The sequence below is a fragment of the Aspergillus eucalypticola genome (genome assembly GCF_003184535.1).
Source record: "Aspergillus eucalypticola CBS 122712 chromosome Unknown BO83scaffold_21, whole genome shotgun sequence".
Taxonomy (NCBI): Eukaryota; Fungi; Ascomycota; class Eurotiomycetes; order Eurotiales; family Aspergillaceae; genus Aspergillus; species Aspergillus eucalypticola.
In genome coordinates, this window is record NW_020290295.1 from 279,719 (window position 1) to 302,354 (window position 22,636).

The window sequence follows — 22,636 nt, forward strand, 5'->3', positions numbered from 1 at the left end:
TTTATAGCCTCTCAAAGAAGGTATTTACCAGGGATTCATCAGTCAAACAAGCTCGTATTATAAAGCGCGGCTGCTACTTCCTTTACATTATCTGCCCCGAATATCATTTCGTTTCCAAGCTTTCTGTTTGCCTCTCCCACCACCGTGCAAGGCAGCAGCACATACTCGAAGCGATATTCTTGGTTACCCAGCAGTCCTTCTATTAGTACACTATTGGCGAGAATCGCCTGATGTCTGATCTATTTTGCTACGAGCCACTTCTCGAAGACTAGGTTAGGTGCTTCAACTGGCAGCATCATGTCCAAACGTCCATACGATGATGATAACGATGACTTTGACCCATTTTCCTTTCCCCCAAGGCCTGATCTCTTTGATCAAACAAAATGGGCACCGCATGTGAGCAGAGAAAATGCAAGGATCGCGCATCGTTTCTGGTCCCTCCCAGACACTGTACTTGGAGACAGCCTAGGAGAGCAACCCCGTTATACCCAGCCCAGGGATGCGGGCGACAATCCCGCAGCACATGCGCTCGCAAGGAATGTCTATGACCACTTGATGCACGACGAAAGATTCCTAACGCCAATTAATCCTACAGATTGGCAAAGGGAATGGACCAATTCCGGGCTGAACAACAGGGTCTGGTCATTTCGCGACATCTTCGAAGGGCAGGGTCTCGATCTTGGGGAAGCCACGGAAGATCTTAATGAGGTGGACGGGCAGCTTATCAGGGACATGAAGGCCCTCCAGCTAAAAGCCGCCCTAGGGAGCCGAAACCTCTCAACTGAAGGGACGGTTCCCGTATTACGCCGGCGACTTCAGGACTATAAACGCAAAGTGTATCATCAATATTGCGTCCTGCCTCGAAGTGATCTGTCGCAATGGGGTGTCCACAGAGATGACGCGCGAAAGTACACTATCGAGATCAGCGACGATGATGGTATAGGTGCATTGGATATGTACACTTGTGCTATTCTTGCCAGCCCATATAACCCAGCTTATTGGCTGAGCCGGGCTTACTGCCATTACCAACAAGCGTTTTTTGACCTCGCCATCGGGGATGCTTATCGAGCAGAATATCTCTGTGACGTTCTTTATGATGCACATCGGCGAAGTCTCCAGCCTGGGCTCTATACGCGGATTTGGCATGCTCTGGAACAGCATATTATGGTTCAACCTAGAGATCCTATCACGGGTAATTTATCTGCGGAAGCTACATTGTTTCGCAGGTTCAATGGGGTTAATTTCTTCGTACCCACTATTCGGAAGGCCACCCAGCACGTTCTTGCTCTTAGTCTCATGGCGCTCCAGTGTTGGGACGACTATAAATCAAGGGGACGTCTTCTTAGAGCAAGGACAGTAAATGCAGACCGTGACTTGATGCCATTTCAAGAGCGCGCCAAAGTCATGGAATCCGTTGCTGACAGAGCCAAGACGGCCAAGGCAAATACTGAGTACTATTATTACGAATCTCGAGCCGGACACACCTCAGGGGACAGGATATATCCCCATGATGCAGACGACATTGATCGTGCTGCAGTTGCCTTTACAGATAAGGCGACAGATGTCTTTTTCAACCAGAATGAAAGCCTCCCTTGGAAGAAGTGCAGGATTGCCGCCAGCAACGATCAAGGTGACACACAACTGAAAGTGATTGCGACAGAGGATATTGCGAAGAATGAGGTCATCTTTGTCGAAAATCCCCCAATGAGAGGCCATCTCGAGCTGCCAAAGCTACCCATCAAAGTGGTACCATTAAAGTGTGACAATTGCCGGAGAACCCTGCCCGCCGAGCATGTGGAGCAATACACTCGTGAATTCGAACAAGGGAATGTCCGTGAAGCATGCAAATGTATCACACAGCCTGTCCCCATCCCATTCTGCCCTGCGCTAAACGATGACGATCCAACTTGCGCCAAGAATGCTCGAGCACGGTATCACTATCGTGTCTGTGGTGAAGACTGGGAATGGCTACACGACTCCATGCGGCCCGTAAAAGTCCTAGACCTCAACAAACGTCCACGTTACGAGTGCTCGTTTGAAGCACAGGCGACTTTACTGAGTCTCCTCCTGCGTGAAGTATTCGACATCACCCTTCACCGAAGAGAAACCCAAGACCCCAACCTCATGGCGCACGAAATCGACGAGCTTGTCGCGCTTGAAAACCCCCATAACTGGGCCAATCGAAGGTTTCCCTTCAGCCTGACCGCCAACGTCCATGTCCCCTTTAATATCCTCTTACAACTCGGCGTCGACATCTTCCGCGACCTTAGCTTGGACACCTGGGTCATCCAACTCATCCTGAAGAAGCTCACTGTCAACGCCATCCCCTGCGCGGGTAAGCGTCTCCAAAAGACGAACATTATCAAGAGTAAAACCTTTCCAAAACTGGAAGCTGACCTGACGACTGATGATTTACCAAATTTTTGGCCCACTTTCTCCAAATTATATTTATATCCTGGACACAGTCTGTTCAACCATGCGTGTCCTACTAAGTACAACGCCAGCTGGGCCTACTACGGCGACGAGAACCCTAATCTGATCATCTTGTGGTCAATCAAAGACATCAAGAAAGGTGATGAGATCCGCATCCCGTATTTTCACACTCTCGATACGGGTGTCTCCACTAGCACTCTGGAGCGTGCTCTCGGAGGACCTTGCAACTGTGGCGGGCCTCATCTCGATGAAAAATATATGCCACCACCACCACCCACCTAACAAGAAACAGGCGACCTGAAAGTACGCGACAGAAGAAAAAAGCGAAACCTTCATGACAAAGAATGCAGATAGAATCTTGGTGATATAGTCTGTTTTGTCTCTATTCTTTATATATCTATACACTTCATGTCATACCTGACGATGTTTGGCCTGTTGGCCATCCCGCTACACTACTCTTCGAATTGGTTCGTTTACTTGGCGTGTGATCTGTTGTTATTTCTTGATTACTCTCTCCGCATTGGACAGTGGCATTTCTTCTTCATTACTATCGATTGTCTTCAATCCCCTCTCTTGGTATAGTGTTATACTAGTAGACTATGCACATACGATGCACACCTTCCTAAACGGCCTTATATATCCATGGAAGAATAGCCGAGATAACATACCGAACAACCTAACGGGTACACCACTTATGACAGCTTAAGGGAGAGTAGCACATATTTTCGATATTTCATTATATGCATACAGACAGAACAGGGACGAAGACGAACGCGCAGGAAGCCCAAAATGATCAAGATAGTAAGATAAAATACAATACAGGGAGATAGATAGATAGATGTCTCGAACCCATCCATTGGCACAGCAGGATGGAGGTCACAGGGAAAAGAGAAATGGGGAGATAGAAAGAAGACAACAAAATGGGAAAGCACATGGCAAGCCAGTATAATCTTTACATACACATACAGAGTCTCTAATGCACGCCATGGGGAGGGAGATGAAACCAGACAGACAGATAGACCATTAAGCAATGACTCTCAGACGTCTACCGAGCTTCTCGAGCTCACCGATAACGCCTCCACCGGCCAAACTCCACTTCTCGCCAACCCAGGCGTCGGTGATGTTCTCACGGAGGAGACCGCTGCGGGCGAAGTATTCCATGAAGCCCTGGGCCTCATCACGAGTGAGACCGCCGATGGTCTGGATCTCGAGAGAGCCGTCCTTGGAGGCGGGAGACTTGGTAGAAGCGGAGTCGTTGAAGACGGCGAGGACGCGCTTGTCTGCGTTGAGGTAGGGGTCGGGTTGAGGGAATTCCGGAGAGGAGGGCTTGATGCCGGCCTGGCGGGCAGCGAGCTGCTGGAGAGCGACTTCGAAGCCGTAGATGGTGGGGCTGTTGGAGCCGGAGGTGGCGTAGAGGATGAGACCGCCGTTGGGGAGGGAGGGCTTGCCGGCCTCGGTGCTGGGCTTCAGGAGGGAGAGGAAGTGCTGGACGAAGACGAGGTCGTGGGCGTGGATGGGCTTGCAGTCGATGTTGTTGTACTTGGTCTCCTTCATCCAGTGGGCCAGGTTGTCCAGGGTCACGAGCATGGGAGGACGGGGCTTGAAGCCCTTCTCGAAGCCGGCGGCCGGGGCCGTGGCGGTGAGTTCGGTCCACAGGGCCTGGAAGACGCTCCATGCAACAGCGGGGTCCTGGATACCGGGCTTGGCGAGAGCCTCGAGGGTCATGCCGGGCTTGACGGCCGTCTTCAGAGCGGGATGGGGCTGGGAGACGGTCAACTTGGACAGAACCTTCTGGTTTGCGGTGACGATGCGAGACAGAAGAGCGGCGGTGGCATCGTTCTGGACGTAGACGTTCGGGTTCTCATCGGAGAGGGGTGCGTAGGCGGTGTTGGCAATGACGAGATCCTGGGCTAGGGAAGTTGTTAGTATTGTTTGCGTAGCTGCATATCAGTGCATGAGTGACGGTCTCACCTTCAGGAACCGTGATCACAACCCACTCCTTGGTGAAAGCCATAGACATGGCCTGCAGCATGTGGACGGACTTCCCGGAGCCCTTGACACCGGTGATGATCTTCCTGACGACCTTTCCCTTGTTCTCACCCTCCTCAGCGGAGATACCATCAATGAGTCTTCCCAGCTCGAGCGTCTCACGCCTCACCACCGTTCCCGGCCGACGGAATATAGACCAGCCCTGCTTGGGCTTGAAAGCCTGGACAGCCCTCAATTGATCGAGCATGGGCACAGGAAGACCCAGGATGGAGCCACGAAGGCGCGCATCCACCATGTTTTCGGCAGAGAGGTCCTGCATGCCTTCGACTTCAAGAGCGTTAGGGTTGCTGAGGACGATGCGTTTGCGGAGCGCTCTGCGTTCTCCGACAGCCGGAGGACGCGTCCTCTCAACGGGCTTCTTCTTCTTCATTTTGGCGGATTTAGCTTGACGGTACTTGGCAACCGGTAAATCGCCCTTCTTCTTAGCTCCTGCGAGGAGCGGCGTTGACGAGTGGAATGCTGCTACTCGCTGTGCTGTTAATGTCGGCGGGAGGATAGCTCGGGGAGCGGTAGGAAGCCGCGTAAGGCAGCTCCAGCAGAAGGAGGAAACCATCGCGCTGCGATACACACTGGCGCTGTGGCCAGCGTCCTAATCGGTCAATTGGGATTGATTGCGGCGGGGATGGGGGGTGGGAGCGGAGGATTGCGCGGAGGAGGAGTCGCCCAAAGACATGGAATGGATTGAAATTCGGAGCACATTTTGGAGCCTCGACTCAGATTCCTCCTCCCTTGCCCCTTTGGGACTAGTGTCAGTGCCGCTGGACCCGAAGGCGGTGTAACAGGCCTAAAAGCAGCATGGCGATTTTATCTCCCGAACTTTTTTTTTCCTCTTTACCCGATCGGTCAAATCACTTGTTTCCTTTGCGCCCAGTTCTCCATTCTTTTTTCCGGAGTCCCTGTGTGATACTCTCAACCTCAATTCCCAGAGTATCTTGTTCGCCAGTTGCGCGACAGAAGTACAAAATGGCGTCTACTGACTCCAAGCCCAAGCCGGAGAGACTGTAAGTCGAATCCACCTCCCCATTTGCGTGGGGAGAGATTATCATCTATCTATATAAACTCCGTTGAACTTGAACAAACACACATACTGATTCTTCAATGATCATGCTATTAGTCCCATAACTGTCTCCAAGCCTACCCCTTACACATTCGACCTCGGTCATCTGCTTGCGAACGACCCCAACCCTCTCGAGATCTCCCGCTCCGAACCCTTGGACGTCAGTCTCAAGGCCACAGCCCGGGATGGCACCCAGTCTCTTCTCAACCAGCTCCTGACCACCTGCCCCATTACCTCCTCCCAACAGGGTGTCCTCCTAACTCTCCCACCTCCCACCACCGTTCTCCCTCGCTTCAAGCCCCTTCCCACCCCCAAGCCCCCGACCAAGTGGGAGCTGTTCGCCCGCAAGAAGGGTATTGGCAAATACAGCAGCAGGCCTGGTGCGGCATTGGCTGACAAGGAGCGTCGCAAGAAGTTGGTGTACGATGAGGAGAAGGGCGAGTGGGTTCCTCGCTGGGGTTACAAGGGCAAGAACAAGTCCGATGATGAATGGCTTGTTGAGGTGAACGAGAAGGATTGGAAGAAGGAAGAAGAAGCGGCCGCTAAGGGAAGCTCGATCCGTGGACTATCTCGCGCCGAACGCAAAGACAGGATACGCCGCAACGAGAGGAAAATGAGAGCGAATGAGCGCAAGAGCCGGAAGTCGGGTGGTGGTTAAAAACAAAAACTGATGATGTGTAATATGTGCTGTGTGTGTCGTTGTTGTTGTGTCTGATAACGATTTTTGTCAAGAGTCGAGGCCGTATAACAAGTTTTTGCGGATCTTGCCTTGGTGTTAATTTTTCGTTCTTTCACCTGGGGCTCAAATGTTACGGCGTTCGGTTTGGAGTCGCTGGGCTTGGATGTCTGTCAATGTTGCCTTTGGTTTGGGACTTGTTCGTCTCGCCGGGCTCGAAAAGCAATATCACATTTTACTACCCCCTTTAAGTAAATGTCTTATCTCTCGATCTTCTATGGGGTCCGCACCATAATTGGGGATACTACTTGACTTCATCTATACTACTGTTTCGCTTGTAGATACGCCTCTATATTTTCCAAATACCAATAGACCACCCAGCCTGCCAATACTCATTTCAATTTCTCTTCAAATTGATGCATCGCCTGTCATTGGTCTATCTTACAGCTATGTACCAACATACGCCAAAGAAATGAGAAATAGTACAAAGCAAGGACCAAAAAAGTGTCATGAGTCGCCAAATTCGGGGGGTAAGCACCGTAACACAGCTCGAGTGGGGAATCAATAGATGGATAAGCCTGTAGGAAATGAGATAAGGAAAGAACATGCATATGATGATTCCAAAAGAACAAGAAAAGGCTATAAAGGTGATATGTCGCCAACGGTGCCAAGAAGTGGAAATGTGATTGAGCAACGACGGAAAGAGAAGACGAAGAGAAAGATTTGTACAACAAAAGTCAAAGCGTCATGTAGGCCTGAACTGAACCGACTCCAAGGCGCCAGGCATGCAGTCTGATGGTGGCCCGATATAGCTGGAAAATCGTCGCGGAACTAAAACTGGTGAAGGCATAAAGATGAAAAGCTAAAAGTTCATGTATGCGCCAACGTCTAGAGCAAGAGAATGGGAAATGGTGTAGGAGCCGGATCACAATCGAAAGGTATAATCTCACTCATCATGCACGACCTGCGGATCCAGTCCCAGGCCCTACACATGGTGAAGTAGAAATTCGAGCATGTAGGCCAGCCTATTCGGGCAAGGAAATGGGATGTTGGTGGATACAGCGTATTGGAATATCGCTGGTGAAAGCTCTATATGAAATGTTGTTTAAATCTGGATCGGGGAAAGTGGGGGCCCGAGTTCGGGAAGCTGTGATATGCTTCTCGTATGCGAGGTCTCAATGTTCTTTGGTCTCTGCTTGCGGTTCTTCGGTACTTCGGGACGCGGTGGCTCTTCTTCCTGTCCAGGTTGGCTGCTACCGGAAGAGACAGCCCTCTCGTGGCTTTCTTGAGCTTGATGAGGTTGCTGGTGTTGCTGAGGTTGTTGGACCTGCTGACAATCGTGGACTGCTTCATCCTTCTCCTGGGCCGCCTTTTCCTTTTCATCCATTTCCTTCTCAATTTGAAGATATTCTTTCTCTGTCCAGCAGCCTTGCCAGCAGTTCTTCCAGTCGCAGACCAGGAAGTGGAAGCAGAATGCATCAATCTTCATGCAAGGCTGGAAGCAAATGCAAAGGTTGCGGTAGTCCATTTTGTTCTGGTCGACATAGGAGTGCAGGAGGTTTAGGTGACATGTGATGGCGAAAAGAAGGTAATAGTTATAAGGAGGTAATTTGGAAAGTTCATCTTTCAGCATTTGTGGCGCGGTCGTTGCACCCTCGCATTTCTCAGCGATTAAGGCTTGTGTCTCCTTGGGGAAGAGCTCATCTGGCAACTCACGAAGCCAGGCTTTGAACATCGAGCCAATAGTGTTAATATCATAGAGGTCTGGCACATCGAAAAGGTTGATGTCAAGTTCTGAATGGAAACGTCAGACTCGATCAGTAAGAACCAGAGTTAGCAAAAGAGAGGTACCTGTATCGAAACGTCTTTGCCAGTGTTTCACCTCTTTCCCACTTCCCGGGACTCGATAGAGTCCCTCTTCTTCACATCCCTTGAAATTGAGGTAGCTAGCACGTCGTTAGCACATCCAATCCAACATGCAGGTTCATGATATTGCTTACTCGACGCAGCGGTAAGGCAGAGCAGGCATCCAGAACTCGGTTTTGTCTCTACAATCTTCAAGTCGCTTTGCGATACGAGTCCGCCTTGCCTGTTGTATGAGTGGCAGATTGATGACTGAGCAAACATAGTTGTCGTCATTCACGAGCTCCCGCTCGTTTGTGCTCCCGCTCCTGGTAATCTTGCCGAAGAAACCCTTCCCAGCCTTGCCGATACGATCAGCGGCACCACTTGACTGTTGTTTGAGGTTATTGAATAGCGCAGCGGATGCGCCTGACACCTGGCTTAGTGAGGCGGACGGAACCATTGATCCAGCATAGTATTTATCTTTACGCATGTGGCCGTTATGATATTCTGTGGGTCGGTCGGCGGGATAACTGCGAGCCGTAGGATTCCCAGCCGTCCTGATATTGCGCTCATGACGTGGGGCAGTCTTCGGGGGCTCTTGCACCTCCCTCCGGGTGTTTTCTTCCAGCCTCATCAGGCTAGTGGATGGGCGCCGATGTGCTATCCTGCTCATAGACGAGTCGTCCAGCCTGATCGAGCGGGAGCGAGAGAGAAGGTTTGCGAAGCGTGGCTTGTTCTTCTTGGCTAGATTGAAGGCGTCCGACTCCGTACCCACCTTCTTCACCTCTGCTGGTTGGGGACACTTCTCCTCAGCACGATCACCACCTATTGAATGGACTTGTCAGCGCACGAGACAGATGTATGGCTCGACGTATTCACTTACGATTCTCTTCTTGAGCTGCCCGCTCAATAGCGCCTGGCAGATCAGGAGTTGATTCGTAGAGTTTTGTTGAGATCTGAGTCTTGCGATCTCTGGAACTACCGCGGCTCTTGGGCTTTTCGCCCGAATTCCCTGAGCTATCCGAACGTTGGGCCCTATGTGATGACTTTGGTGCTTTGAGGTTCGCAAAGAAAGAGCGTGACTGATCACGCGTGTGCTTAGGGGTGTCTTTCGGGGAAGGAGGATACTGGGGTATAGCCGTGATACCCGGAGTAGCTGGTTCCGCAGGGGCAATACTCGGAGAGGTTGCTGGGAACGTAGGGCTACTCGACTTGCTGTTTGAATCTTGTGTGACGGGTCTGATAGTGGCCCCTTTGAAAAAGGGCGAGCTCGATGATGACTTGGGGGAACGGGGTGTCAGGGGACTTGGCCCCTCGGAGCTTTGGGCACCGGGCGTCAGTGGAGACGAGATCTTCGCATCCGCCTGCAGAGTGGAAGTGCTAAGATCTAAATTCGGAACAGTGGACTGTCTCGATGGCATCTTAGGTGTCAATCGCGGGTCAGCAGGTGACCCTGAAAAGTTGAACCGGGAACGCGGTCTGGGCTGAGGAAAAATAATAGTACGTCAAGGATCGGCTGCGACACCAAGTGGACGATGAAAAAGGACCTAGGGGCGAAAACAGGTTAGCATCCATAAGGTCTCATGGATGGTGCTAAATTTGGATATGATCCGGCTCCCGGCAAAGCTCCTGATTCTAGAACTTACTCCTTTTCAAAGAGAGAGCCACGAAGAATTGGTCTCGGGGAGCATAAATATCCTAGCGCTCCCTTGGCAAAAGAAATGCGAATACCCGATATTTGAGTGGTGTATGGATATTGATAAGGAAATTATTGGAACCGGACCAGCCTTGGCCAATATTTCCGGATATGTTGGACTCGCGGAGCACAGGTGAAGGGGGCTGTTGCTTTTCTGCAAGGATATGTCAGGGCGATGGTTCTAATGTAGAGTCGCATAGTGGTTAGCTAGATGGAAGTTCAAGACGCGTTCCTGAGAGGATCACGGCAGGGGAGACGGTGCACTGGATACAGAATCATGGGTAGGGATCTGTTGGATAAAGCTACTACACCCCAGGAAAGAGCATTGCAACACCATCCCCCTAAGAATAGCAAGCAGTCTCAGGGCAAATGAGCTCTCTTGAGGGGAGCAGATAGTGAACAGTCGATTAAGAGTTCGACTCGAATAAGAGAAAAAAAAATAAAGTCACCACACACATACCAGATTGCGCCGCCCCTCATGTTAGATTGAGACTCCCCCTCCGGTTGTTACTTATCCCCTCCCACGACAATTTCGACCGAACAGCGATGTGAACTGTTGCTCCTGGTGATTTAAATGTGGTGATAGAGGTGGTCAAAAAAATAGACGCTCGCCTAAGATTCTCGATTTGTGTGTCTGAGCGGTGTTGAAGAGGGCGGTCGGCGTACCAAGGGGACGAGTAGGTGTCGGCGAATTTGCTAGCTAATCCCAAAGCGACAATGAAGATGCTAAAAAAGAATAAAAATAAAGGGAACAGGAACAGGGACAGGGACGAACAAAGAATTTGCGTCCGCTTGACGGGTGTCCCGAAGAAGTGGTAATAGCGATCAAAGAAACACGAGAGCGCGAGTCCGCACGGTGTTGGAGGTGTTCAGACTTGAATGTCGCAGCGACGACACATTCCTGGATGGTGTTATGCAAGCGCGGCTGTGTGTCAGGCTAAGAAGCCTCCGTATTTTTTTAAGGGGGGAGTCGGTAGTGGAGATAGCGTTGCAAGGCTCCGGAATAGTTACTGGGTGGCTTCAGAGTGCTTATGGGATTATGGAAAGCCTATCGTTTTAGTGCACAGACAACCAGATAAGTGGCAGGTGGATGGATGCCCTTGGATTTTTGGGAAGGGAATAAAATAATAGTAATGAGAAAAAAAAAAAAAGATAGTGGATAATGTCTGTAATTCAAACAGGTAAGGACGGTTTAGCATGTTACTCCCTTCCTAGAGAATGAATGCTGGAAGAGGTTCTCTTACTGATCGATAGTAGTTTCAAACTTCAAGTCAAGAGCCAGATATTGGTAGGCAATAGGAAAAAAAAAAAAAAAAAGGCAATAATAATAATGTTAATAATAATAGTAATAATAATCCAAGAAAAATATCAAGTGAAGAATTGATGAAGCACCCTAAACCAAATTTGAGGGATAGAGGTTAAAAAGGGAAAGGAACTCGTGGCTGGTACCAGGAGGATGACGTTGGTCCAACCCACGTATTGATGGGTTAGTATCTGCAATAGTCACCGAAATACCCAAGTACCTTACAGCTGGGGGAAGAGAGGGGGAGCAAACTGGAAAGGTTAAAAACTTCCCATGGGGGAGAAAATCGAGAGGCTGTCCGAAAGGAAAGTCAAATCCACATTCAAAAAATTAACTCTTGACTACAAAGTATATTGTTGCTATAGAATTGCTATATAATTCGCAACTATCCATCACTATCGAAAAGAAAGACAAGAGGCCAAAGAAGGGAGAGAAAAATAGTTTTTGGAAGATTCAGTAAATTTCGTTGTGTAGGTAGACTACACTTTGTGTACATAGTTAGTTATCTTTCGTGCCTGTCGGTTGGTTGCCCCTGAACACGCTACTGCGCAATAACCCTTGTGATGATGGCAACCCCGGGGCTGCAATGGCCACCTCCTGCGTGGACGGAGTACAGGCCATTGGGATATACACCGAAAGATCGGAAGGACCCATCCAAACACTCGAAGCGGTGACAATGACTGGCCAGAAAAGATCGGGTCTGGCAGTTGGTGCCTTGGGCGGGATGATGCATGCCCGGTCTAAGAGACAGCTATTGCGACCGTGGATTGGTCAACCAAGGTCCTGTGGACGGGGCTTCAGTTGCAGAGCCAAATCAGAAGCACCCGGGAGACACGAGTACCTGACGCGGAGGCCCATCACAGCATTTGAGTGGCACCTTATCTGGCTGCTTAGTATGCAGTAGTCCAAGAGCCTTTTGGCACTAAAAGTATTCTGTCGGCTCCGCAGACGGCCGCCATTGTTGCGTGGGTTATTCCCGAAGTCTTTATGGTGAGAAAAAAAAATATAAATTAAATGAGTTGTTTGTTCACAAATTGTTTGGTTGTATAGATCTAAAAAGAATGTCTAATTATTGAACCTCCCAGCCAGTGGTCTGATTCTTGAAGCTGTATTGGTGGTCAACCATGGTTCAGTCAAGACAAATTTGATACAGTCAGTGGGGATGATAGGAAAAAGAGGAATTAATGCGTAGTCGGTGCCTGGATAGTGTACCCCGTACCCAGGTACTACTGGCTTCCTAGGCACCGTTGAACGAATAATAGTTATGGTTATCATTGTCTTATTGCCCCGCTTTACCAATGACATTTATAGCACCAAATGTCTACACTTTCTGGTTATGCCTCTTATTATGCACGGTACATTCCGGATGGCTAAATATAGACAAGGGGAAGAAAAAAGAAAGCAAGAGAGCCCTAGAGCAGGTTTACGACCCTGGAACTGTCATTTTGAAAAAAATGCGCTCCTTTTGGTAAGCAATGCTGGACTGAAAACAAAACATACTTTGGCGCTTCCATGTGTGAAGTATATTCCGGTAATTCCACGGGGCATCATACGCTGCCACCACAAAGAGCACGCGGCTTTTCACCTCTGGTGGTCTAGCGCTTCGTTGCAGTGGTGGAGAAATCACCGCAACCCTTCCGGTTAGCAAAGGTAGCGTGCTCCCCCTACCGCTTCAGGACTCCAGGACAATCTGCTGCTTTTGACATAGGATAAATGGGACTAATCATCAATGTGGACTGCTGAGGGTCCTGCACCTCATGGCACTTATGCGAAAGCGTTTTGGGCGTTTCCCGTTTAGCAATTTCTGCCTGGAGGCTAGATAATCTACTAAGATATATACATAGCAGTATCTAGTTTAGTAGACGGCACAATTACACGTGGGACAATGAAAGACTCATATGACTACTACGCCATACCGAGTCAATAGCCCGGCACTACGTAATTATGCCTAGCTAGTACAATCGGAGTAGAGAAGACAGAACCCACATTCCCCATTCATACCTGCAGTTCTGCACCTGGTGCTCATCATCACACAAGGATCCTCTCTTACGCTCGGTAGAAACCTTCGATACTACCTGCCTACCTTGGACTTACATGCATTTGACAAATTTGATTGACATTGCCACCAACTTACTTTGTACTTAGACCAAAGTGGGACGCGGGAGCCCGGCCTCCATGGCATCGGCACAAGGGCCAGCCACCGAACATTTCAGAGCGAGCAGGGACCCAGGGGCAAGCAGTCTTTGGCGCTCAGGGGTTTCACACCGCTGTCCGTGGGAGACGGCGATCCTGCCCTAAACGCCAGGCTGAAACAATGGGCCCCGCTTTTTGGCCCAGCGGCTTTCCCGGTGGCGCTTGATCACGTGATGGTCAGCCCTCCCTCTCGTCACCAACCGCCCTCCACCACACACACACTTTTTCCCCGAAGCTTGCTTTTCCCCCCCCTCTCCCAGCTTCCCAAGTCGTCCACGACTAACCTCCCAAGACACCTCATACTAACCTCACCTGCAGTGAGGGGGACACGTGCAGCGGTTGCCTCTCTTGACGACCCTGTGTTTGCCACCCCCAAAGCTTCGCGTCTGCTTCTCCGCCTTGATCGCCCCTGTGTTGGCAGGCACAAGCTTCGTGGCCTTGGTCGGGACAGCGCATAAGGCTACCTTTCTAGCGCGAGCAGGAAGCTCTTGACTAGTCCGAAGCTCAACCACTAATCACACTGCTTTCAGCAATCCGATCACAAAAATGTCCTTAGTTTCGGGTCCTGGTAGGGCTGCTGGGACTGAATCCAACTTGAACCTTAGTGTCGAAAGACATGTGGATTACATCAAGAACTTGGACAGCGTGCGTCATTCTTACTATAACCATGGTTCTTCTCTTCATGATGGGGAAGATGGTTGACAGGTGATGCTAGAGGAGGGATGAGCTAGAATATTGGCTTACAGAACATCTTCGCCTGAATGGGGTGTATTGGGGCTTGACAGCTCTACATCTCCTTGGCCGTCCCGATGTCCTTCCTCGTGAAGATACCATTGACTTCGTTCTCTCGTGTCAACGGGAGAATGGAGGCTTCGGAGCAGCTCCGGGCCATGATGCACACATGCTGTACACAGTGTCGGCAGTGCAAATTCTCGTAACCCTAGACGCGGTGGATGAGCTGGAGAAGCGCGGTCTAGGAGGAAAAGAGAAGGTTGGCTCGTTCATCGCAGGGCTACAGGACAAAGACACTGGCGCTTTCATGGGTGATGAATGGGGTGAGAGAGATACACGCTTTCTGTATGGCGCGTTCAATGCACTCTCCCTTCTCGGGCTTCTTCACACAGTTGATGTACCCAAGGCCATTTCCTATGTCCAGCAGTGTGAGAACTTAGACGGTGGCTATGGCATCCAACCTGGAGCTGAGTCACATGCCGGTCAAATCTTCACTTGCGTAGGAGCTCTGGCAATCGCCGGACGACTGGACTTGGTAAACAAGGACCGTCTTGGGGGCTGGCTCAGCGAAAGACAGGTTGAAAATGGTGGTCTGAACGGAAGGCCCGAGAAACTGCCCGATGCATGCTATAGCTGGTGGGTTGGTGCGAGCTTGGCTATGATCGACAAACTCCACTGGATCGATGGTGGCAAGCTCTCTGCTTTCATCTTGCGCTGTCAGGTATGTTATCCCTTTCGCCATGGCATTACCGGCATGGCACTGACGCAGTTCAGGATTCGGAGGCTGGGGGCATCGGAGACAGACCAGGCAGCATGGTTGATGTGTTTCACACCCATTTTGCCATCGCTGGTTTGAGTCTGTTGAAGTTCAATGGCATCCAAGAAGTAGATCCAGTCTAGTGAGTTATGCAACCTGCGCAACGCATTAGTGCGGATAGCTAATTTTTTCGTTTAGTTGTATGCCGAAGGCAATTACACAGAAATATCTGCAACGGTAATCTTTGGCTGTATGATGACATCACCTCTTGAGTACTTTTTCTTGACGTAGGCCTCACCTCCTGCAATCTAATAACCCGTTCTTCTTTTTCTCCATGGATTATGGGATACAAGGCAGGAGAAGAGTGATTGGCACTGTGACTTATTTCCGCTTCATACCCCCTCACAATAGCCTTACGGAAAGGCTGTTAAGACACAGTGGCACATGAACCGTAATTATAGTCAAGATATACAGTAGCTAATTAATCAACCTGGAAGATGAATGAAATTTGTTGTATCCTTGGAGTTGATTGATAAAGTTTCGAAGTGATTAGTGTCTGCATCGTAGCCATAACTCAGCCAATGCTTCTTTAGAATGCCAGATGCTAAACGCATGCCGTCCGTTTCGTCTGCAACCGCAAAAAGGCCATGGCCATCATAACATTTACTAGCCATGTAACAAACGCTTATCTTTACTACGACGTTGGTCGATTTGTGGTCTTTTCCTTGCTGCTAGTTGATTATACGGATCAGAACACACGCTTTCAAAAATCCCAGTAGTAAAGCTCGGGCTCCCAGAACGACCAAGATATATATATATAGTGTCAGTACTTAGTGGTAGTGTATAGTAGTTCGACAAACGGTACTAACACTCTACTACTAGTAACTTAGTAGTTGTTGGCTCATCTGGTAATCCAGTCTTCAGACGTTCTAGTTTATAGAATATAGATAGGGTGTGAAATTGGCTTACGGTAATGCCTCTCACACTAGTTGCACCGAAATGATGAATTGTGTGATTGATAATCGGACTGTGTATCATACATAGATACGTTTCCCTTGTCTATGCTGAAGTATTGTGTTCTCACCTACCCACATAAACGAAACTACTGTAGTGAATACTACAACGTATTGCATTTATTTTGTATTGGCGTCGCCCATTGAGATCCCCCAAATAGAGGTCTTGCAATTGGTAAGTATGAGTGTCAATTATGATCAATCGATTGGCCTACTGTATTTGCTACCCTGTCTGTATTGATACCTGCCTGCCTGGAGAAAGCTGGTCTTGGTAGCTCTTTCTCTAATTGTGAAATATAACAGTGAGAAAGTCAGCCGGGTAGGGCCCCCATCTTCCTGTAACGCCTTTTCTTCTAGAGCTTCTCATTCTTTCCTTCCGAGGCCGGCTTATCACATCTGTTGTTGATAGAAACTTCTCCTTGTTGTTTCCTTCGATATCTTTTCCAAAATCAGGAGCCGGTCCCTATTACACCACTTTCCGAAATGGATGCAGCTGCACTTTTGTGCAATATCTGCCCCAAGCGGCCCACTTTCAGCGATGTATCGCACTTGCTGACCCATATCTCGTCAAAGGCCCACTTGTCCCATTATTTTAAACTTCAAGTACGCAGTCATCAAGAGCAACAAGCAGTAGCCTTGCTACATGAATATGACAGATGGTATAAGAGAAACAACTTGGCCAAGTTGCTTTCGGATCGGATGTCCTCGAAAGAAGCCCGCAAGAAAAAGATACACGAGAAGTCATATACGGAGAGCGAGACTGATAATGCTACAGTGCCAGTATATACTGCAAGTCCTTCATTCCAGAACCCACTGCCTGATTATCTGGACCCGCGTCTCTCTCGTTCGTATGTCATTGCGGAACCTGAGACTGAGAATGCGAGCACGCCATACTCTTCAGCCAATGCCGCTTCTAGTGACCCGTCTTATAATCTCACGCATACTTACCCTGGACTGGAAGACCACTCGCTAGCTCCAGTAACCTCACCGACAAAGACATCACAGGCTCTATGCAGCCCCTGGAAACAAGAGCCACTGCAAAGGGTGGAGGACGAGGACATCCCAGTGCAAACCGCATTGTACTGGGCAAAGGCATCGGACAACGAAGCAGACGTGGCTCCTCAGCCATCCGACCAATACAGCTGCGATCCATTTGTCGACGATAATGAAACTGACAGCATTTATTTTCGCACCATGAATGAGATGGAAAAGGAAAGAGCAGATGAGATAGCCAGACTGAAGGGTGTGCTGTGGCCTGGTATGGATATATTTGACTCGGCTACCGAACAAATGAGACGCAGACGAAATCAGAAGAAGGACGAAAGCATCTTGAAGCTCATGGAAAAGACGTCCCTTTGTGTGGAGCCCACAGAGCTTGTCTTTTCCCCTACCGGAATTTTACGGAAGCAGCGTGTGATCTCAGGTAATTTTGAGGACAGCAGCCCCCTCAAAGGGGAGACGCCCATTCCCAAACGTCGATTAAATCGCCCCAAAAGGGTCCTCTCTCAAGTTGATCCTAACATCCAACGTGGGCAAAGTAGGAAACGAACCAGAAGGACTACCAAACGCATTGAGAAACTGGTGGATAGAGATACAAGAGGAAGAGATACACAAATCCCCAAGGGATCCCTAGGTCCTCAGCGGCTGCTTCAATATGGCAGTCGCGGGATGACATGGACGAATTTGAATTATCCTTCAATGGGACAAAGCTAAAACCTCGCACTGGATTTACCGTCTTTCATGATAGACCAAGTCAGTGTAATGCTGGTTCTACGGATCATAATCATGGCGATGATGGAACTCATGCTGTGGCATCGGCTCCCTCTCATCCTCTATACCTCCTCAAGGATTTCACACTTCATCATGATGCTTATCCACTATCACCTGGTGACCGATATCCTTCAGTGGCTGGAAGAGCGCATGATTTGACCATGGACAAGGAGAACATCGAACCCCTCCTGGATGTTCGTGGCCGCATTGACCCTCTAATGGACTGGCAATCCCCTTCCCTCACGGAGCATTTGACCAGCGGAATCTGTTACCCACCGCAGTACTTCTTTGGAGATTCTCGACCTGTCGGCTTCAGATCGTTCAATAACCAGGAAAGCCCCACTGGATACTCGTTCAACCCTTTGGCCCTTTCACTCTCTGGGTTGCCCGCTGACGATGGTCCAGTGTATACTCCAAAACCAGAACTTAGATCGAACAACCAGTGTGAACCACAGCTTGGCTCACCCGAGTCAACAATTTCAGAAGTTGATGAAAGCGAGTTTGGCCGACTTTACCTGGACGGGAGCTCGTTCTAAGTTCTGGTCCTCGCCTGTGTGGCCTGAGTTGAGTTCGGTTTCTGCGGGTCGAACTATATCTTCATATGGCCCTTGCACAATCTTAGTCGACTTCGGAACCAAAAATGACATGGCTTTGTAGCTTTCTTAGGATTGTCTAATATACAAGCACTCCCGTTACGTGGTATGAATACTTGGAGGGTGAGTACTGCATGGAGGTCAAACTCAATGGTAGCCGCTATACATTGACTGTCAGACGACGCCCCTTGACACTGTATACTAGTATGTTATAATGTATAATAACTCCAACAACATCATGCTTACACCAAGAGAAAGACAGGGGAACGAGGAGAGAGAAAGTGTATACTCCGTCTAGAAAGAAGTCTCGATGCCTCGAAGTAGTTCAGTGGTCGATTCTGCCTCAGGCATAAAGATTATATCATCTTCAAGTGCAATTAAGGGAACTACGCGTGACGGGCGTGACGGAGCTCCTCCACGCGTCAAGGTCCCCGACCCGCGGATACTCATTTGACGCTAAGGCGAATAATTTGGCTCCGGATACCGTTTGATGCGATTTGATTGATGTCTGACATATGAATACTGAGGTCCTAGGTTGTTATCGGACTCTAGGGCGCGACCAGTAGGCGCTACCGCCACCGCGAATCCTTTCCCCTCGGTGTTGCTAAGATCATTTGCCTCGGCGACTGTCAGTGGTTTCGATCACAAAGAGAAAATGCCTCTTCCCTCATCACAGACTTCTTCGTCACCGGGAGTGAAGCGGAAGCAGTCAACCCTCGCGAGCTTCTTCACGAAGAAACCACAAACAGCTCAACCTGCTCCAGTCAATGTCGTTGAAGAGAAAAACCCAGCCACAACCCCCGAGGAAGCGGACAATAAGGAACGAGCGCCAAAGAAAGATACCGCCCTGACCGATGATGAGGAGGATGACATAGTGGCACCGGCCCCTAAAAGAGCTAGAACAAACGGCCTTCACCCCACAAGCAAAGAAGAGGTTCCGAAGTCAACATCCACTACAGAGCGACCACCGGCGTTGACTAGTAGCCAGAGGACTGAGATATTCAAATTCAGCAGCTCACCTGCGGTGAACACTGCAGCGGAAGTGCCGCAGGCGGCAGGTGAACTTGAGGCTAGACAAAGACAGAAGGAGAGAGAAGCGTTACACCAGAAGTTCGTTCGGAAATTGGGTGGTGCGGACTGTCTCATTGGCATTGGTAGAAATGCTATCAGCGAAGCTACACCCGAGGAGGGGGCTGAGGCTGAAGATGAGGAGGAAGCAGCACCACCTCCTCCTGCCAAGGGCAAAGCTGCTGCAAAGAAAGGTGGAAGCAAGCTCACTCCAATGGAGAAGCAGGTCATCGACATCAAGCGCAAGCATATGGATACTGTCCTAGTAGTTGAAGTCGGCTACAAGTTCCGATTCTTTGGTGAAGATGCGAGGGTCGCCGCAAAGGAGTTGTCTATAGTCTGTATCCCTGGAAAACTAAGATTTGACGAACGTGAGTATGGTTCTGTCGCCTCCTTTCCATCTCCTACTTCATTAGTGAATCGTGCCTAACGTAGGTCTTGTCGATTCCAGATCCTTCTGAAGCACACCTCGATCGTTTCGCCTCCGCTAGCATACCGGTTCACAGATTACACGTTCATGTAAAGCGCCTCGTTGCCGCAGGTCATAAGGTCGGCGTGGTGAGACAAATCGAGACTGCTGCTCTGAAAGCAGCGGGCGATAACCGCAATGCGCCTTTCGTGCGCAAACTCACAAACTTGTACACCAAGGGTACCTATATTGACGATGCGGAAGGCTTAGAAGGGCCTATGCCTGCAGCATCTGGTGGCGCCTCACCAGCAACCGGCTACTTGCTGTGCATTACCGAGACAAATGCAAAGGGCTGGGGCAATGATGAGAAGGTTCAAGTGGGAATTGTTGCTGTCCAGCCGGCTACAGGAGATATTGTTTATGACGACTTCGAAGACGGGTTCATGAGGAGTGAAATCGAAACGAGGTTGCTGCATATTGCACCCTGCGAGCTTTTGATTGTTGGCGAGCTTTCCAAGGCTACGGAAAAGCTCGTCCAGCATCTCTCCGGCAGCAAGTTGAACGTCTTCGGGGACAAGACCCGCGTGGAAAGAGTGCCTAAGTCGAAGACTGCCGCCGCGGAGTCACACAGCCATGTCTCCAGCTTTTATGCAGGAAAGATGAAGACGGCCAGTGCCGCAGATGATGCACAGGCGAGTAGCCTACTTCAGAAGGTGCTCAATCTACCAGAACAAGTGACTATTTGCCTTTCGTCCATGATTGAGCACATGAAAGAATACGGCTTGGAATATGTTTTCGAGTTGACCAAATACTTCCAACACTTTTCTTCCAGATCACACATGCTTCTGAATGGGAACACTCTGATGAGCCTCGAGATCTACCAAAATCAAACGGACCATACGACTAAGGGCAGTCTCTTCTGGACGCTTGATCGGACACAAACGCGATTTGGACAGCGCATGCTCCGGAAATGGGTAGGACGTCCTCTGCTGGATAAGTCGAGGCTGGAAGAGAGGGTGAACGCCGTTGAAGAGCTGAAAAATCCAGAAAAGACGGTAATGGTAGAGCGGCTCAAGGGGTTGCTTGGAAAGGTTAAGAGCGACTTGGAAAAGAGCTTGATCCGGATCTATTACGGCAAGGTTAGTTCTTCGTCTCTACCTTTTTATCACCTGAATAAAGACTAACAAGACAACCAGTGTACTCGACCGGAACTCCTCACCGTTTTGCAGACGATGCAAATGATTGCGCAAGAATTCTCTGACGTGAAATCACCTGCGGATACCGGTTTTGCGTCTGCTGCCATTAATGAAGCGATCACTTGTCTCCCGACGATCCTGGAAGACGTTATAGCTTTTCTTGACAAGATTAATATGCATGCTGCGAAGAGTGATGATAAGTATACCTTCTTTCGCGAAACCGAAGAGACAGAAGATATCAGTGACCAAAAGCTCGGTATTGCAAGTGTTGAACACGAGCTAGAGGAGCATCGCTCTGTTGCTGGCCAGAAGCTCGGGAAGAAGACGGTCGAATACAAGTCTGTTGCGGGGATTGATTATTTAATTGAAGTCGAGAACAGCTCGGCTTCCATTAAACGTGTGCCGGCATCATGGGTGAAAGTGAGCGGCACCAAGAAAGTATCAAGGTTTCATACGCCGGAAGTCATTCAGCTCATGCGACAGCGTGACCAGCACAAAGAAGCGTTGGCCGCGGCGTGTGACAAGGCGTTCATATCCCTTCTCGCTGATATAGCAACTAAATACCAGCCCTTCCGGGATAGTGTGCAGGCATTGGCCACGCTTGACTGCTTGATAGCTCTGGCGACTATAGCTAGTCAACCGGGTTACGTGAAGCCCGAATATACGGACCATACGTGCATCCAAGTGGACCAGGGACGTCACCCCATGGTCGAGCAGTTACTGTTGGACAGTTATGTGCCAAACGACATCGACTTGGACAGCGACAAGACACGCGCTCTTCTGGTCACCGGACCCAACATGGGCGGAAAGTCCAGTTATGTACGACAAGTAGCGCTCATCGCCATCATGGGGCAAATAGGTTCTTATGTTCCCGCGCAGTCGGCCAAGCTTGGTATGTTGGACGCTGTATTCACACGCATGGGTGCTTTCGACAACATGCTAGCTGGCGAGTCTACCTTCATGGTCGAGCTTTCCGAGACTGCAGACATCCTCAAGCAAGCGACTCCACGATCACTTGTCATTCTAGATGAACTGGGCCGGGGCACGTCCACGCATGATGGCGTTGCAATCGCACAAGCTGTCCTTGACTACATGGTACGGTCGATCCGAAGCCTTACGCTCTTCATCACCCATTATCAACACCTCTCTTCAATGGTCCATACCTTTGCAGACCACGAACTACGCAACGTGCACATGCGGTTTACCGAATCAGGTACCGGAACAGACGAAGAGATCACATTCCTCTACGAAGTAGGTGAGGGCGTGGCACACCGCAGTTACGGGCTGAACGTCGCGCGGTTAGCAAACCTGCCAGGGCCATTGCTGGATCAAGCCCGGCAGAAGAGTAAAGAATTGGAGGAGAAAATCCGCCGGCGGAAACTGGCTGGTCTTGTGACGGCCGTCGGAGAGGTCATGGAAGGCACCAAGGATGGAAACATGATTGAGCGCCTCATCAGCAGCGCCGAGCAGCTGTAATAAGCATATTGATGTGTTGTTATTGCTTTCTATCGAGATGAGCGTATTGGCGACGTTGCATGATCAAAAGCGTTAGGCTTTAGACATAGATTTATGAGAAACATTCAAATGACTCGTGATTAGCGGGGTCTCCACAACGCTGTTTCATTCATCTTCTACATGTAGGGCAGTGATATCTACGATGGGTAACAGGCAGAATGGACATGAATCGTAAGCCAGGACTCACTCACGAGAGACCGACATAAGGTATAATGTCCCCGCAGACCTTATTCCTCTAATACCACCTAAGATCCCAACCTGAGCAAGTTCACACACAAAGGTCCATCCGATTCGAAGTGCATCGTGCATACAACACGAGGGAAGAAAAATT

The 22,636-nt window shown here is 49.7% G+C and overlaps 7 protein-coding genes across 7 annotated transcripts; 5 read left to right on the forward strand and 2 right to left on the reverse strand.

Annotated features, from left to right (window-relative positions):
• Positions 1-137: 137 nt before the first annotated feature.
• BO83DRAFT_380411 (uncharacterized protein) lies at positions 138-2,995 on the forward strand. The gene has a single exon (XM_025531748.1). It carries the CDS (start codon positions 298-300, stop codon positions 2,713-2,715), a length of 2,418 nt encoding a protein of 805 aa, XP_025385690.1. The 5' UTR covers positions 138-297; the 3' UTR covers positions 2,716-2,995.
• A 163-nt stretch (positions 2,996-3,158) lies between these two features.
• On the reverse strand, positions 3,159-5,146 carry BO83DRAFT_439348 (mitochondrial 37S ribosomal protein mS29). Its single transcript, XM_025536166.1, has 2 exons — positions 4,405-5,146; positions 3,159-4,343 (listed from the first exon to the last, which is right to left on the reverse strand). Exons 1-2 carry the CDS (start codon positions 5,033-5,035, stop codon positions 3,457-3,459), a joined length of 1,518 nt encoding a protein of 505 aa, XP_025385691.1. The 5' UTR covers positions 5,036-5,146; the 3' UTR covers positions 3,159-3,456.
• Positions 5,147-5,343: 197 nt separating this feature from the next.
• BO83DRAFT_342729 (ribosome biogenesis protein RRS1) lies at positions 5,344-6,506 on the forward strand. Its single transcript, XM_025528666.1, has 2 exons — positions 5,344-5,483; positions 5,597-6,506. The coding sequence occupies exons 1-2, from the start codon at positions 5,446-5,448 to the stop codon at positions 6,195-6,197; spliced, it is 639 nt and encodes a 212-aa protein (XP_025385692.1). The 5' UTR covers positions 5,344-5,445; the 3' UTR covers positions 6,198-6,506.
• Positions 6,507-7,165: 659 nt separating this feature from the next.
• On the reverse strand, positions 7,166-9,773 carry BO83DRAFT_94731 (putative Rho GTPase activator (Bem2)). The gene is made up of 5 exons (XM_025537733.1): positions 9,707-9,773; positions 8,944-9,607; positions 8,216-8,885; positions 8,067-8,161; positions 7,166-8,009 (listed from the first exon to the last, which is right to left on the reverse strand). The coding sequence occupies exons 2-5, from the start codon at positions 9,479-9,481 to the stop codon at positions 7,321-7,323; spliced, it is 1,992 nt and encodes a 663-aa protein (XP_025385693.1). The 5' UTR covers positions 9,482-9,607; positions 9,707-9,773; the 3' UTR covers positions 7,166-7,320.
• A 3,571-nt stretch (positions 9,774-13,344) lies between these two features.
• On the forward strand, positions 13,345-15,263 carry BO83DRAFT_439351 (Rab geranylgeranyltransferase subunit beta BET2). The gene is made up of 4 exons (XM_025536167.1): positions 13,345-13,897; positions 13,968-14,705; positions 14,759-14,883; positions 14,940-15,263. The coding sequence occupies exons 1-4, from the start codon at positions 13,799-13,801 to the stop codon at positions 14,980-14,982; spliced, it is 1,005 nt and encodes a 334-aa protein (XP_025385694.1). The 5' UTR covers positions 13,345-13,798; the 3' UTR covers positions 14,983-15,263.
• Positions 15,264-16,237: 974 nt separating this feature from the next.
• BO83DRAFT_419076 (uncharacterized protein) lies at positions 16,238-18,060 on the forward strand (the record flags this gene model as incomplete). Its single annotated transcript, XM_025534858.1, has 2 exons — positions 16,238-17,335; positions 17,416-18,060. 2 exons carry the CDS (start codon positions 16,238-16,240, stop codon positions 18,058-18,060), a joined length of 1,743 nt encoding a protein of 580 aa, XP_025385695.1.
• A 494-nt stretch (positions 18,061-18,554) lies between these two features.
• msh3 (mismatch repair protein MSH3) lies at positions 18,555-22,317 on the forward strand. The gene is made up of 3 exons (XM_025536168.1): positions 18,555-19,556; positions 19,637-20,733; positions 20,791-22,317. The coding sequence occupies exons 1-3, from the start codon at positions 18,773-18,775 to the stop codon at positions 22,264-22,266; spliced, it is 3,357 nt and encodes a 1,118-aa protein (XP_025385696.1). The 5' UTR covers positions 18,555-18,772; the 3' UTR covers positions 22,267-22,317.
• Positions 22,318-22,636: the final 319 nt, after the last annotated feature.